A 17,670-nucleotide genomic window follows, 5' to 3' on the forward strand; every position below is an offset into this window, starting at 1 on the left:
AAACAATATCAGCATCAGAAACTATTCTCACCTGACAGAAAATGTTGACAATTTTAATTTCACAACTAAACACTTATGACCAGCAGCCATTGAAATTAGTACCTGTGGAGCTTTCAGATGGAGTATTAGGCACCATTTCAGTTAACAATTCTTCTGATCACGTGGGTTGGGCAAGCTGGTATCACATCTTCAAAACTGAACCCACATTAACTTTCCATTAACATTCTACATTTTGAGACACATGTAATAGAAATTAATGACTTTGGTGAAGGTTAGGTCATCTATATCTATAGAAGGTACTTTTGCATGATTAAGTTTACAATCATTTTCTTTTAATTGTGTGGAAAATGTTAATAATTTGTAGCAAATTTACATACTTCTATGGGGCAGCTTGCATTTGTTAGAATAAAATATGAACCTTTTTGAGATTAACCTTATCTAATGTGTCTAACAGAATAAGAGCAGGAAGGGACTTCTAGCTCTTTCAACTCTGCCATAACCCTTAACCCATTTATTACGATCATGGTCCCTTCTAATGCAGCACTGACTCCTGCCAGGTCCATTGCCTGCAGAGCAGAGGACTGAAGCCTGGGGAAGAATCCTGACAGTGCTGCAGCAGGCCATTCATTGCAGCATTCCAGAAGGGGACTGATCAAGTAAGAGAACAGAATAGTTGGGATGAAAGGAAGATATTCATGAAGTCTTTGGAACAGGAATAGAATCTGAACGAAGTTTTAGTGGGCCTTCCTCCTCCACTGAAGAATTTTGGCAATTTGCTGTCAATCCCTCAGGCCTACCACACAAAGATCCCAGGGGAAGAAGGAGAAAGTTAAAGGAAAAAATGAGCATGGAATCTGACATGTTCAAATACTCACTCCAGCCAATTCACCCCCCCCCCACCCCCACCCCACATAGTATTATGTGGGTGGACAAAGAAACGGCTGATGAAAAGATCAGAGTACACTCAAGAAAGGTTGAGGCAGTCAGTCATTCTGGCCATATTTGCAACCCCCCACCCCCCCACCCCATCTTATCTTATCAAGGCTGAGGAAAATCAAGCCATTGTGACCCAAATCATGCCATCGCAATAATTTTCTTGATGGATCACTACATTTTGCCCATCAGCAAACATTGAATTGTAGCAGATGGCCAGATTCAAGAGCATCAATATGACATTCTCTCTGTGCAAAACCTTAAGTGAAAATCTATTTGCTGCTTTATATCATAGTTTTTTTTTCTGGACAAACACCCATACTTAGACAGGACTTTTATAATACCCATTCCAACACATTTTAATTTTCAGTCCATTTCCCATCTTGCAAAAGCCAGACATAATACAAGAAATTCAAAGATTAATTGTTTTAATTGTTACTAAACACCAGTTAATAAATTATTCCCTGAAAAAGAAACTTAGTGTCTTGAAAATGTTGCATAACTGAAGTGCTAGGAATTGCTGCGGAAACAGTTTTCAAGCGCATTTAGTTATTTAACAAAAGTTGCTTTCATTTTCTGGTTGCAAATAGAATCACCTTTTTATCCATACAAAAAATAGTTCACTGTAAATATATATATATAATAATATATATATAAAATATATTTATACATATTTGGGTATATTTACAAATATAGCCAGCACTCTTAAGTTTCATGCTGGATAACTTTTCCAATATTACAAAATTAACAATCTAGGCAGAACTTCCTACTTCAAGTCTTGCCCAAAGTCCAACCAGTCAGCTTTTGATGGAACATAAATTGGCTAGGTCACCAAAAACAAAATTTTGCTCATAATACTTATTCTGTCTTCTTTGCAACAAAATATATACAGCTGAACATTTCTTCATGAACAGCCTACTGCAATCCTTACTTTCATTATAACCATGTCCAACCAACATTCTATTCCGGTGCCCAAGTTTCTTGAAGATATGTAAAACAGGGAAGACAATGTTTAAATTCAGTTTTGTAAGAATTGGCTCTTTCGTTCATGTTTTAATGGTACCATTCATGTGCGGTTGATACTTTGAAAGACATGGATCATTGGGCATAGGGTCAGAGAATACAGAGTCATCTCCTGATGAGCAGGAACTCCTAGTACCAGGATAACTGGGTGAATACTGTTCTAGTGGTGCAGAAAGGTCCAAATATTCCTGCCAATAGAAAAGGGCAGTTGTTAAGTATTGCTGCTTTCATCATATATGCTCTTGTAAACATGCTACAAGTCAAAGTCAAAGTCGAGTTTATTGCCACATGCACAAGTACATATATGCACAGGTGAAATGAAAAACTTACTTGCAGCAGCATCATGGGCACATAGCATTAGAGACACAACATTCACAAGAAAACATAAATTAAACATAAATTATACAAAATTATGGGTTAATTATGTTAAGCCAAGATAAAAGTAATACTTAGGAAAGGCACAGTAACACCAATAATTAACATGACTGTTACGTTAAATCTATAACTCTAACTGAAGATAAATATGTTAAAATATCGTGAGAAAACAGACTATTAAGCAGATTTACGTGACTTCTTCAGTTTTATTTTGAAATACAATTCTCCAAGGTATCAAAAGTGCAATATTAGATTATGGACATATTATCTGCTCAAACTCCACATATTCTAAACTGTAGTAATACATTACCAGAAAACAGTATATGTTCATTTCAGTCCAGATTTTCCAACCCGATATACTTGCCACAAATTTCAATGAGTTATGCTTTAACCATAAACCCTATTAACATGTGTTGCAAAAATACAATCTATAGGTCTGAACTACTTTTAGCATGCAAACAGTGATTAGCTGATGAGTACAGTAATATCTTGAACACCTGGTTAATACTAAAAGTATTGTTTGCTCAAGGGCAACTTTGTAATTCGAAAGGCAATCGTTAACTTTATAGCCTGAAAACTAGTTAATATTTGTAATTAGCATCAAAATTGCATTTTTTAAAAAAAACTGATACCGACAAAGACTGGAAGATTTTGTACTTTGGCAACAAACAATTGCTCTAAAACACGTTTTCAATATGTGCCAGTACTCAGTGCCAAATGTCATATAAACCCTTTCATCGATCTGGAACAGACTGTAACCATTGTGGATTGTGACCATCAGCAGGAAATCATCTCTGTTTATTGCCCTTTGATCTCTTTCTTAGAGTTGGTGCTAATTAGTTGGCAGCACTAAAAATGTGTTTCTTAAAAACAATGAGTGTTCAATCAAGATTAAAATTTACCCAACAGTCCACACTGCACTAATTAAAAATATTTGAATTTATAATCATACATCACTTTCGCATGAGGCAAAAAAGGAGTTGTGTTTGCTTAATTTATAATCCTTATGAAATAAACATGTGCAAGGGGCTTTAAACTGTGTTAAATATGTGCACAGAACATCATTTAATCAAGTACAGTCAGCTTACCGCATTGGATGTTAAACTGAGAATTCGGTCCAAATCTTCAACCAATTGTTTAAAAGTTGGTCGCTGTGAAGGAATTGCATGCCAGCAATCACGCATCATCATGTACCTGTAGCACAAAGATGGATTTTTCCTAAAATCGTTCCAGTTTTCAGTTAAGTTGGAGCAAATTGTAATACAAACAATAAAAGTTTTCTCGATATTGTTAAGTAACTTTCCACACTGAGGCCACACATTATCTGAGCTCAGTTAAAGCAGAAAGATTCGTGACTAAATTTCCTTTTCAGTTCTAATCTATCAACAACTTTCAGAGATCAAAAATATCCACAGTTCTGTGACTTTTAACCTAAATATTAATGTCCAAGACAGTTTTCAGATTAATGTATTTTTGGCAGGTAGCCTGAAGACTGTAGCCTGCTTGGACAGACCCAAAATCTTATTCTCAGAAATTATGTCAATTGCTTTGTATTTTTCGGGAAATGTTACTTCTAAAATAAAACGAGAATAAGGACCAAAACTAATTGATGATGTAATAGCAAAGTCTTTGTTTAACATACAATTACATTGCTATCTACTTTATAAACAAAGATCACCAAGACCTTAGAGCATCCTCCAAAATGTGTTCAGCTTTTTGGCAGGTTAACTGCATAAAGAAAAAGGAAGGATTGTTTCTCCCTGGCAAATACTGTAAGAGTCTGAACGTCTGATTCATGGGTATAGGTTGGCCATATCCATAATGAGTGATCTCAATTCAGCATTAGATGTGGCTAGTGCTTACATAAGCAACAACTATAAACCAAAATGATTGTTACTTGAGAACAGGACCTTGAAGTAACAATCACAGGTTTACCCATTGGTAAAGGGAAAGACAGAATATGTGGTCTGCAATTTTTGGGTCATCCAAGTACATCACTTTCCATGGTTCTGTCTTACAAAGTACTAGATTTATGAAACTTACAGGTCATTGGTACAGTTAGCTGGTTTGTCCATCCTGTGGCCTTCCTTCAGAAGCTTGAAAAGTTCTTCGACAGGAATGCCTGGATATGGAGATCCTCCCAAGGTAAAAATTTCCCACATCAATACTCCAAATGACCATCTGTGAAATTTATTGGAATTGGTGAGAGTTTTCCAGAACATTTACTCTCTTCTAGCTTCTATGATCCTGCTTTTCTGCAGTTCACTTCAAATATTTCTCCCCTATATCTGCACAATGTCTCATGCAATAGTAACATTCCATGGTTGTCTACTAGCATGTCACTGAGGAGATTGTTTTGCATATGAACGTTATGTTGCAGAACATCACAATGATGTCTGCATTTATATTCACCTGATATCTAGTCACACATATCTTAGAACAAGGGCAGTGGAACTATGATCAGGAGACCAATAGGTATTTCCATTTCCTAGCTTGGGGATCTTGAAGCCATTTATAACATTCATACTAATACCTAAGCTAACAAAGACTAACATAACATAGATTAGGATAATAAGGCTTGGATCTTGCTCCACGTATTTAAGTAACAGAATGCATAACTTTGTGCACCAAGATGGACTGAGGGCATAAAGGAGGTCAATTTCTTTGGAAGGGTTATCAATGTGAAGCATTAACTTTGTTTCTCTGTTCACAGATGCTATTAGAGTCATAGAGTAATACAGCGTGGAAACAGGCCCTTCGGCCCAACTTGTCCATGCCAACCAAGATTCCCATCTAAGCTAGTCCCATTTGCTCACATTTGGCCCATATCCCTATAAACTTTTCTCATGCATGTACCTGTCCAAAGACTTTGAGTATTTCTGCATTTCTGTTTTTATTTCATATTTAGTGCATCTGTAGTTTTTTTCCTGCTTTTTATGGTCAGTTTTGACTTCTTAGTAAATTTGAGATGTGGCTAGATTAATACAGGTTCATTTCCCCATACTTTTAATAAGAATATCAGATCACAATTTTACTGTAGAAAATGTGGTCTTGATTTATGTTTCCTTCCCTCATTAAAAGAATGCAAAGCAAGTAAAATTAGGCACCTTTATTTTTATTAAACAGCAAATGAGTTTCAGTTTTAAGTCATATGAGTTTTTATTAAACTTATGTTTTTTTAATATTCCGCAACACTTTATGTATTGCTGAACCTGATGGTCCACTTTTTTAGTAAGTTATGTGGATCCCATGTTTTTAAAATTATGAATCTTACTGACAGTCCAGATCAGATAACAAGTTAATGAGTTCTTCAATGTTGAAATTCAAAAGTTAGGAAGTTTAGGTGCTGATAGGATAAAGTATGTGCTTGACAAGCAAACCTTTTTCCAGTTCTGCATCTGTAACCTTCAATAAAACCTTTCACCGTAACGTTAGGAACTAGTAGGTTAATGCCTAATGCGCTTTGAAGTCAAATGGATTAGTAGCATTGGTTATCAGTTTACCATAAAATTGTTACTTTTGATGTCTGCATTTCCTTTAACCTATGCTGCAAGCATCTGATAATTGATAGTTGGTTGACAAATGCAGGAAGGTGAGACTCATTTCATAACTGAGTGTAATAGACATCATAAACAAGGAATTTTTTTAGTGCAAAAAGCAGCACTTTAGAAAAAAGTCGAGAAGTCTATTACAGATTTAAATTCAGCAGTTTTCAGTGCACCGTAGGTACATTTGGAAACATTTTAGAAATGCCATCTTTGATGCTTCCAGTCCCATATTAAAACTAGATTATCTTACCTGATAAAAACAATCAATGGTTTAAAAATTGATACTTTCATTCTCCTCCCCACCCACCAACACATATCTGGTTCCTGGAGATAAACCTCAAGGACTTTAAGCCGCACCATGACTGATAAACTAAAGTCATTTTCGTATTGATTCCTGTTCAAATAAAATTCTAAACCAGTGTAAGTGAATGACTCTTGTTATTTAAACTAGCAAATCTATCTCCAATGGGAGAATCATAGCTCCAGGGAATTCTGGTTCTACAAATCTGCTGCTAGGAAAAGGGCTACAGGTGTATGTACAGGGATATATGAACATTTATTTCATATTTACAGCATCTGCAGATTTGTTGTTTTTCAATTACTGTTAATTCAAGGAGACAGCTAAATGATGGGGGTCTCCAGAAAAATCAGGTTAAGTGAGCACCAGTATAGCAATCTTGTTTTAGGGCTAAACATTATGAACTTTCACAATTCTGCATAGAGACATTTACAGTCCTCTCTCAACACGTTGCTTGAACTGTCAATGTCTGCCTCCACCAAACCAGTGCTAATCACATCAACATCATCCGACAAACCGGATTCATATGTCTCTGTCTCCTCCTCCACCACCACCACCTAAAAAATAGATCATGTCCACCTCTCACACCACTTTCTTGTGGGAAAACATTTACTTGTTGTCTCTTTTTGCCTTCTCAATATAATGCTTTTTGTATGTTTTCAAAAATAACAGATTACTAGAAATTTTAGTACTAGGTACCAAGCTGAATTTTTTTCCATTGTAAATAATATAAAACTACCTCCCACTATATGAGTTTTCACATAACAAAGGGTTCTTTGCGAATGTAACCTCTTCATTAACTAGAGGGAACCTGTACTTATGAAACTGTGTAGGCATAAATCTGCAGTATTTGTGTCAGCTGTACTCTAGCCTGGCAGCACATATGAAGTGGCTATGGTAAATGGATTATCATATTTCCTGTTGGTGATGTCATCAATACTTACACATCACTCTGGTGTGTGTAAACCCTGTCAAAGAGAGCTTCAGGAGCCATCCATTTAACTGGCAGTCGACCCTGGAACACAAAGTGCCATATCCGAATAATTTTGAAATTAACAGCAGGAGATTTAGAATTGAAATCAATAAGCATTTTACCAAAACTGAAACACAGTGGAAATCTGTCACAGTTTTCCCCTAAAAGATTGAATGCCAGGTCAACTAAAACGCTTAAGGCTGAGTCAATAGATTCTTGTCAGTTGTAAGTATCAAAGGATTTGGAGCAACAGTGAGTAAATAGTGAGTTGGTACAGGTTAGAAGTAAATTAACTGAATGGCAGATAAGACATAGTTGGTTGGTTCACTCAAGTTCCTAGGCTCCAATCTTAGAAGTAGTCATTCAACAGGATAGAGTTTCAAAATACAGCCCTTTTGAAGGACAGAATTCAGAAATAGTTGCGGTTGAGAGCAGACATGGGGCCATGTGATTCTACAAAACCCATAAACCAAAGATGAAAATGTGCATAGTTAATCAAATAAGTCCCCTGCAGAGAAACTTTACTTTCCTACTTTGATTTTCTGTTCAGTAACAGCTGGACCTAGAGAGCTGTGGCCTCGGATTCCGACTGCACCACAGGCTGGCTGCCTGTGTTGTGCTTCAATAGACATGGGTCAACTGCCCCAATTATTCCAATGAAACTGACCCTGCAGATTGTGACAGGGTCATGGTCAGGCCAAACCAGCTTATGCAAGCCCACTCAGCAATTACAAACTAACTAAAGACATTAAATGTCCGGAACTTAAACGTTCATAAATACTTCTATATTTTCTTTCCAGTTTTCTTCTACCAGATGTAGCTTCCTGCTTAAGAGCAGGCCTATCACTTGTTCTAAGCTGTCTGGTGTAGCAAGGAACAAAGAAGCCAATTTGGATACTACAAAGCAATTTGCTTTAGTGATCTGTTAATGGATAAACCTTAGCTGTTAATATTGTTATAGTCCTCTGTTGGCCTTCAAATGGTGCCTTGTGGTACTTGATATCATTCTGAAAGGCCAGATATAATGGAGAGATAGCAATCATGACAGTGCAGCATTCCCTAAGTAGTGCAGGGGTAAATGCCAACATGAGGACCTGGTTGAGGCAGGTACAATAGTATCATTTAAGAAGCACTTAGATAGGTACGTGGAGGGGAGGGGCCTGGAGGGATCATGGGCCAAATGCAGGAACTTGGGAGCAGCTAGGTGGACAATGTGGTCAGCATGGTCTCATTGGGCCAAAGGGCCTGTATCTGTGCTGTATTGCTCTATGCCTCTTATGAATTTTACAGGCGGGTCTCCAAAGTGGTACTTGAACTCATGACAATTTGACTCAGGCCAGATGCACTACCAATGAACCCTATGAGATAATAATAAGCTGTTCAGTTCCAACAAAACAACTAGGAAAGCTAGGAAGAATAAGAGATTGGTCATCCAACCTTGATTTAGGGAAAGACAGAACAAAGACACAACTATCGCAGTGACCTTGTAAAGTTAGGGCAAGCCAAAATTAGGAGAGCAGCTCCACAGACGAGCTGAGCAACATCTCGAGATGGACATAATGAATCATCTTTCAGCCAACAGCCTAATTCCTCTACCAATGTTCCTAGAAATGATCTGCACTAGCAGTTCAGACCTACCACGGATGGCATCACAGTGGTGTACAATAAGAAGCCCAGCAGGATCTCAATTTTGACTCTGAAATCCGTTTAAGTCTCATGGCACCAGGTCAAATATGGGCATGGAAACCTCCTGCTGATACCACCAAAACTCTCCCTCGGTTAACAGAGCAGGATTCCATGTTGAACTCAATTTTGAGGAAGCATTGAGAGTAACAAGAACACGGAATATGCAGCAGGTGGGGGACTTCAATGGCCACTACTGAATGGCATGCTGTACTACTATTGACCAAATTGGCCAAGATACATTGGGACTGGGTACGTGGTGAGAACACTAAAAAGAGTGAAAACTGTCTTCTCAGCAATTTATCTGTCACAAATGCATATATCCATGACTCCACTGATGGGAGCTCCCACTGCCTGATTCTTATAGAAACCAGGATCTAGAAATTGGATTACAGAAGTACAATATGCACCAGTTTTATAAGCTTTAATAATGAACAAAAGATGGTTCTGTGAACATCTTGCACAGTTTGCAAAGATTTCCCGGTGAAATCCCATCTATTGAGACATGAACTAATCTATTCTTTATGTGGTTCATCTTAATACCAATGACAATCCCCAACTATGTTTCCAGCAGTTATGAATTCATTGATGTACATATGACTTTCCATTTATTTAATGCCAGAAATTGGATCAAAAGGTGTGATTTTTAACCTGTGTTATGAGCACACAGTTCAAAAAGGATTATGTCGAGCTGAAAGTTGTTAAACCTCGTGATTTAAAGCAAGGTCACTTCACTTGAACATTATGTTACTTAATAAATTCCTCATTATGTTCTCTGAAGTTTATTATAAGAAAAATGTTTGCCAACCATGGTGTGGTTTACTTTAGCAGCCTGTAGCACAGCTCCAGTCCAATCATGGTCCATTGCAGTTGTCAGCTCATTCCTGATCTGGTAGTGGTCCCTGGTCCACTCCTTGACTTACCTGGCCTGATTGTGGAATGCACCCCCTGAACCCACAACCTACACTGGCCTGATCTACCTGCTCCATAGATCAGGGAACCTGTGCAGCATTAAAACCTAATTTCCCCTTCTGCCCTTTCCCATTCCAGGTCCTCCTGCCATCAACATTCTGGGGAATCACTACTGACCAGAAGCAAGCAGGACCTACTGCAAAACTACCCAAGCTCTTACAGCAGAACCTGAGTACTTTTGTGGGTGCTATGAAGTAATATACTAACCAAGGCCAACCTTCTTCCTCCAAGCACAGAGTCGCCTTTTAATAATTTTAATGGAAAAATCACCAAGAGGATTTCACTAAACCTTTATTCAATGCCTCCACAAAGGCAAGTAGCATGACTCAAAAGAGGAAGTGAACATGCAGAAAAACATGTAGGGAATAAACTCATGCCCTGCTATGCTTGTTACAAAAACAAACAAGGCTTTAATTCTAAGCAAAAGAATAAAAGGCAACATTTAACACCAACTGTGTAAACTGACATGGAAACTTACATTTGTTGTCTTTTTGTAGTAGTCAATATTGTGGACATCTCTAGCCAGCCCAAAATCTGCTATTTTCATGACATTATTTTCTGTAACAAGAACATTTCTGGCTGCCAAGTCTCGATGAATACACTGAAACAGAAGAAGGTGCAATATTTACCTGCATAAAGTAAGGTCCAGAAACTTGCTGCCCCTGTGGCTGCGTTTCAGGTGCAAACACTAAGGAAGGGGAATGAAGGTTCCAATAGTGGTGAGTACAAGTGAAAGAAATGTGATTATGGGAAGACAGGGGATTCCCCAACCACTTTTTTACAATACTACAGACTTGCTAAATCTGGTGGTGGGAACGGAACAAGAAAAAGGTGGGGATCTTCAATAAAACACCTTGTGGTAATAACCTTGGGATGAATAGCTCCTTTTCCTACATTAATAATTCTATTCTCTACTCTCACAATCTTACATTTTTCAAAAAGGCACTTAAAAAGTTGCGAGTTAAAATAGGTTGATTTTCAGAGTACAGCTTGAAAATGGGAAGGAAGCTGAAGTCAGTGCTAATACCAGCAACACAAATGTTCTCTTTTTGTCCAACTAATTTCAAATCCTAATCTCATAGATTTAGAGTGACGACGAGCATCACATCTGTAAGCAGGTGTCTTTTACTGAAATAAGCAAACAAAAATACTTGTACAAGGGTCAAATAGCACTTTTACGTTCTCTTTCTCTCCAATGGATATAACTTTCAGTAAGCAACTGAGCGGTCTGAATACTGCAATAATGCTGCCACATTCTACAAGGGTTAACACCTTTGTTTAAATATTTAACTTTCTACCAGCAGTACATAGAGCAGTTTGATAAGCAGATGTTTGCTGTCCTAATAGAGATAATCTGGTTGCAATCTAGATTGCACCTGAAAAGCTACCTTTGTAAATTTGTATCAGTTTATCAAATATTTACAATACATTTCGAATTTCAATGGAATTTGTCCACTTCAAGGTTGCATACCTTTTGCGAAGCCAAGTATTCCATGCCCCTTGCCACTTGATAAGTACATGATACCAGGTCTTTGAATGTTAACTGTTCATTAGATACACGGTTTATGTCAAATGTATATTCCATACCAGGGGGACGCCGTGCACGCAGATACTCGCGCAGATTGCCTTTGGCTGTGAATTCAACAATTACATACAATGGCCCTAGACATAAACAAGAATAGAGGTAATTAAACACGCCGGCAATATATGCACACTCATGCTTAATAGAGATCTCACTTTCTAATTTAAAGATCAAAATAAGCAATGGCATGAACACTAGTTGACTAAAAACTTAATAAAATGCAAGGTATTAAACCCCCTCCTCCAAAATTTATGTATTACTTTTTTTTGCCTGATCAGACAACATTCATCATGAATAAACAGGTAATGATTCTTTTACTTTCTTCATCATTCAAGCTATAGATGTAGACACTTTTTTTCCCAGTTACTAAATGTATGAGTCAGCGGGGAGTTCAGAGGGCCTAAAGCAAATTTACAAAAAATGTCAAAACATGTTTGAAGAAACTGTGCAATAATTGGTCCTCCCATGTTTTTAATAAAATATGATCTCATCTCAATGAAAGACACTTACAAAGGGAAAATGTTAAAAATATACTGCAAAATGTTTGGCATCTGTTTTCTGCCAGAATGTTATTAGTTCAAATTTCAATTTTCCCTATCTCAGCATATATACTTTGATGCGGTTGGATATAAGTTTCAGTCAAAAAGATAACTTTCACATTTGAAATAAATAAAATTCCACTCTTTTACTTTGGTCCTGCCTTTAAGTTATTTTCTCAGTTATATATATCACAGGTTGGATCTCATCTCATTTTACTTTAAAGCTGTGGAAAAATGAGGCCCATGCAGAGTGGATGAAAGCAATAGGAGTCCATAGGAATGAAGCTTAGTTTTTCCACCAGTAGCATAAAAGGGACACACAGCAAATACATACATGTGTCTGATTTCTATTGACTTGAATAATTAAGCAAATGGTCTATGCAAAACTGTCTGTGGATTCACTATGTTGTTATTTCATTTTTTAAAAATTTTTTAAAATTAACTTTTATTTACAGCGTGGTAACAGGCCCTTCCGACCCAACAAGTCCGCGCCACCCATTTTCAACCCGAATTAACCTACCCGTACGTCTTTTAGAATGTGGGAGGAAACCGGAGCACCTGGAGGAAACCCACGCAGACACAGGAGAACGTACAAACTCCTTACAGACAGCGACAGGAATTGAACCCCGATCACTGGTGCTAACCGTTGGGCTAACCGCTACGCTCCCGTGACTGGATCATTTTTATCATTACAAATAAATGGCCAACTTTATTTTCCATCAGGCATTTTTTTGCTTCCTTTGAGGGGACAAGTGACTAAGCTGCTTTCAGCCCAGTTCTTATCCTAAAGGGAGATAGTGGAATTGCTGAGTGTGGCGTTTGCACCAGATCATTTTCTCCCATCCAATAAGAAATGACTCTAACCTCTGTTTAGTAGCTTTATTTGGATCAACCAAAATCTGGAGTCATAGCCAAGAGCTCTTTTTCTATCCATCCATGCTACAAATTACAAAATACAGACTTTTCTACTTCAGAATCAACCTTAGAATAAACTATCTCACTCTCCAGCTTACCGTCTTGCGTGCATGCACCTAGCAGATTGATGATGTTCTTATGCTTTCCAATCATTTTCATCATTTCCATCTCAGAAACAAGATCTGAGAGATCCTTTTCTGTGGCATCATCTGAGAAGATTGCAATTAAGATTTTACATTATTTAAACTAGTTAATCAAACAGATACACCAGAGTTAATCTGGGAATACATTCAAGCATAACTCTTCTTCCCAAATTAGCTGTGGCCTGAAGGAATACTTAATGGACTATGCAGTTCTTTCATTAGTTCGATAGCCTTCAGCTTGTATTCTTTATTACAATCCTTTCCAAAATAAAGTGTCCTGTCATTATTTAGTTTGTGAAGAAATACAAAAGATTATTAGATTTAATTCCATGGAATTTCTTACAAGGATTTGTCTAATTAGTCAAAATATTTTCAGATGACCAAATAAATGCAGAGGTCAAATACTAAGCCTTTAACCTTTAGAAGGCCAAGCTTCACTCTCCAAAAAATAAATAAATGAGGTCTTAAGTTTCCCCTTTTACCTTTCAGCATCTTTACAGCCACAGTCAGTGCTTCTTTTGGTTTATCTTTGTCAACTCCGACAGCCTCTGCCATTACAACTTGTCCAAAGCAGCCTTCCCCAAGGGGTTTACCAAGTGTCAGCCTGTAAGTGAAAACAGAAGATTAGCACTGATGGATTTCAAACTTTATTTTGCTTGTAATTTTTTGTTGATGTAGAAGATTTAATATCCTAAGGGAAAAAAGACAATCATTCCTCCATTAATTAAGTTTACAGACCACTCCCACATGTTGCTCAGAATCTAGTATAGGATAAGTATCAACAGACATGGACAAATTCATAAACCATAACATCTACCGAAAGCAGAAAACTATTTGAATTCAATATTGCTGAGTGTAACTGGAGTCTGAATTGGCCTTTTAAAGTTTTTTGATGAACAACAGTGTTCTTGTAAAGCATGAACTTTTTACATTATTGAAAACTTAACTTCTACTGAGGAAATATCAGTTAAGATCGGTATCAGACTTGTATTTTTAAACAGTGATGTTATACAAACATTGACATTTCCAGGTAAGTCAATTTAAATTCCAATAGATAGTGTGTTCAACAGAATTCTACAATCCTTTCATTGTGCTGGAAATGTACATAAGATCTCATGGCCGACTCTCAAAGCTCTCTTTCACTGCAAACCTGTTCCACCTACATTTGTGTTAAACACTGTTTTCTTAAATGTGATGCACTAGAATTTTCCAAGTTTAATATGTCCCCTGAGGCTTCCAGGCAATATGTAGGTTCACAGATTGCAGTACTGACCAGAATAATGCAAGCATTAATTAAAGTATATTGCTTTTTAGAGGCACTCATTTAATTGAAATACTTGCTGGGAACACGTAAACCAAGAAGATTACATACTTTCTTTCCCAGAGAGATTTTTCTCACAACAAAGCTACCACTTAGACAAGTAAATAAATGCCATTTTCATCTTGTGCCTTGATGAATACTGTTTTAGAGGTTAGTCTCATAACCATTCAGATTTGACCATCCTCCATTACATCTTTAGATCCACACAGTTCCAAATGTCTATTGTGCATCGTCACCCTGGGTATCAACTAGAAATACAAGCTCAGGGATATACCCTGTTCCTAATTTTGGCCCCAGTGAGATCAATAGTGCTATCCTCCTTTATCAGAGAAGTGAGTATACCTGGACAGTAGTATAGTGAAGTTAGTGCCCTAATCCTAGATGCACAGGGCAAAAGTCTATGGATCATCCACTCTGTTCAGTACGGAGTCTATGATTCAATGGGATGGAAAAAATATCAGATAGGTATTTCCTATCAGATAGGTATTCCAAACATTCTGCTAAAGTGTAGCTTCACCAAAATCGTGTAGCTTCTTCCCACTTCCTATTTTCTGGCTTGAGTTAGTAGGGACAGGGTTAATGTTGCATGTCTTTGATGTTGGCTATAAAGTATGCAAGTCCTGTTGGAAGAAAACTGTGGAAAACATTTTGATAGTTTCAAAAAAGTGTACAGTGAGTTAGTGAGTGTGTGTGTGTGTAGTGATGCTGGTGGTGGGGGAAGGGGTGGCAAGCAGAAAGAAGGGAACAGAAAATATGCCAAAAATACTTGGCATCCTGGCCACAAGTATTTAGTTCTTGCTATAACAGACTGGAGAGTTTTTTTTGTTCACTAAATCATTCAGTATTTAAATATTACTTGCCCCTCTGGTTAAAATTATGAAAATTGCTTTACAGCAATTGCCACCTTCAATACTTGTATTTATTTTCAATTATTCCTCTCCTTTGTATATGATGCATTAAACTTAATACCGGATCAGGTAACTCAAATACAAGCTGATTGAGAGAGATAAGTCCAATCTTCAATGGTTACTTTAAGAACAAATAGTTTAAACAATCAGCGCAGTTCCCATTAGGCAAAAGTTCACAGCAAAAACAAAAATGCCATTCTATGCCAAATAGGTAATATTCCTCAGAAAGACCTCACAATACTTGGGTAAAAATCTAAATACAAAATTGGGGGCTTCCAAGGTTGGCCCACACGTCCTGGTCACAAAGACTAAAGCAACCTTCGCCACAGCCATAGCACTGCTCATAGATACTATATGGAGGAGTTGCATTTGCTTCTGTAAATGCACATACTGATTTCTGAGTGTAAACAGAATTAGATTTCATGTGTCTGCAGTCCCTTACTATGTGATGAGTTTGAAAATTAAAATAACCAAAATTAAAATCACAAGATATTTATAATCTGGATTAGAAGATCCTTATTTCAAACCCCAGTCCAGAATTTGAATAGAACATGCCAACACTTCTGGTGATGCACTTCAGACAGCCCATCTGTGGCATGATATTCTAAAGCAGGACCAGACTCCTCTCTCAAGATAGAGGTCCAATGACATTATGCAAAGAGAGGAGAAATCTCCTGGATATCTGACTTTAGCAAGCTCCAACAATTCTAGCAGCCTGGAAAACAAATAAAATTACAGATGCTGGAATCTGAAACAAAAATCGAGGAAAGGTCCCTGACCTGAAACGTTAACTGTTTACTTTTGCCACAGATGCTGTTTGACTGGATGAGTCCTTCCAGTATTTCTGTTTTTATTTCTAGCAGTCTTCTTGATTTACATATACACTAATCATCTGATGACTGATGAAATGTGTCTCAAACAATCTGACGTTTCTAAGTTCAAACTTATGATGAATTTGATGGCTTTGGGCAAACAATTAGGGAACAAAATCCCAATGGGTACTTACTTGTCTCGTGAAAATTCCCATTTTGGATCTTCTGGGAGTTCATATTCTGAAACTCCTGCCAGCATTGGTGCATCTGCAGATGAGAGTCGTGTAGTGATCCTTACCAGGGGAGTGTTCGAATTCATGGAGGAGCTCGAATCAGCTGAAACCTGTTTACAGCAGCAGTGAAGAAACAAAATGCTGATGATCCCCACTGTCACAACATAGTGCAATCAATTATATTTGTATACTAGGCTATTGTCTTAACATCTACATCCATTCTTGCAAAAATATATAGGGTGAATTTGGTAAAAAAAAGTACTTCAGCTGGGCCTCTCCGCTACTGCACCTGGACTGAGTAACCTCTTATTAATCCCTGCTCTACTCAGGTGCTTAACTCAGCTAGTTAACATTTACATAGGATTACTGTACTTGTTGTTCAGGAAGTGAAGTAAAATACATTTTCAATTTTAGGCAATTTTAGATTTTGGGAAGTAAAGCAATTTGCAGCCTTACTCAAATTTATCCGATTTATTTGGGTCTATTTTGCTAGTCTCTGGTTTTCAGTCATCACACATCTCTCAAGTGAAGATCTTACCTCAGCAGGTCAGTATACAGATGCACCAGTGCAGACAATACACAATACAAAAATTGCATCCATTAATCCAGCCAAACTCACGAAGGAAAATAATATTTAAAAATCACGCCAAATGGGCTTCAGTTTCAAACTTTCAGCTGGACATCTCAATCTCAAATTTAGAATTAGAAAAGCTTACTTTGTGTTTAAAGTGTTTTTGGATTTTGAAAACTTTGCCACAAGTAACTATCAAAGTCAAATGAATCACAATATTTAGGAAGAACTATACAGACAGTTGACAAAATTAACTTGTTTATAGATATTTACAGACATAGAATAGCACAAAAATTGTATTATGGTGATAGAAAATTTATGACAAAAAGGCTATTTGGCCCATTGTGTCCTTGCCTGTAAAATAAAACTACTTAGTCTAATCCCACCTTCCAACACTTGGCCTGTAGCTCTGCAAGTTTTGGTTCTTCATGTAACCTTCAAGTACTGTTTAAATGTGATGAGGATCTCTGCCTCTACCACTCTTTCAGGAAATTCTAGACCTCAGCATCATCAGATTGAAAAGTGTTTTCCTCAACTCCCCCCTAATCCTTCTACCAATTTTAAATATGTGCCATCTTTTTTAATCCACCTTCAAAGGTAAATATATCCTTCCTATTTATTTTACCTTTGCCTCTCATAATTTTATACGCTTCAGTAAATCTCCCCTCAGTTTCCATTCTAGCAAAACCTCCTTGCCTTTATATTCTATGTCCTAGCTAATAAAGTATCCAGTATACCTTTTAACCACTTTAACAACCTGTCTTGCTTCCTTTAAGGATCGGAGGACAAATATTCCAAAGTCCCTCTCTTCCTCCCTACCTCTCGGTATTCTCCAATTATT

The 17,670-nt window shown here is 37.3% G+C and overlaps 1 protein-coding gene across 2 annotated transcripts in view; it reads right to left on the reverse strand.

Moving 5' to 3' along the window:
* Positions 1 to 1,036: 1,036 nt before the first annotated feature.
* LOC127576950 (fibroblast growth factor receptor 2-like) overlaps positions 1,037 to 17,670 on the reverse strand; it is a 78,118-nt gene continuing 61,484 nt past the window's right edge. For both annotated transcript variants that reach the window (XM_052027776.1, XM_052027775.1), the window contains exons 10-18: positions 16,220 to 16,368; positions 13,467 to 13,588; positions 12,940 to 13,050; positions 11,277 to 11,467; positions 10,284 to 10,406; positions 7,122 to 7,192; positions 4,375 to 4,512; positions 3,420 to 3,525; positions 1,037 to 2,144 (exon numbers count right to left, since the gene is read on the reverse strand). In XM_052027776.1, coding sequence (XP_051883736.1) covers positions 1,980 to 2,144; positions 3,420 to 3,525; positions 4,375 to 4,512; positions 7,122 to 7,192; positions 10,284 to 10,406; positions 11,277 to 11,467; positions 12,940 to 13,050; positions 13,467 to 13,588; positions 16,220 to 16,368 — 1,176 coding nt within the window. In that variant the 3' untranslated portion in view covers positions 1,037 to 1,979. The remainder of the gene's footprint in view (positions 2,145 to 3,419; positions 3,526 to 4,374; positions 4,513 to 7,121; positions 7,193 to 10,283; positions 10,407 to 11,276; positions 11,468 to 12,939; positions 13,051 to 13,466; positions 13,589 to 16,219; positions 16,369 to 17,670) is intronic.

The sequence above is a fragment of the Pristis pectinata genome, chromosome 12, assembly GCF_009764475.1.
Source record: "Pristis pectinata isolate sPriPec2 chromosome 12, sPriPec2.1.pri, whole genome shotgun sequence".
In the NCBI taxonomy this organism is placed as follows: Eukaryota; Metazoa; Chordata; class Chondrichthyes; order Rhinopristiformes; family Pristidae; genus Pristis; species Pristis pectinata.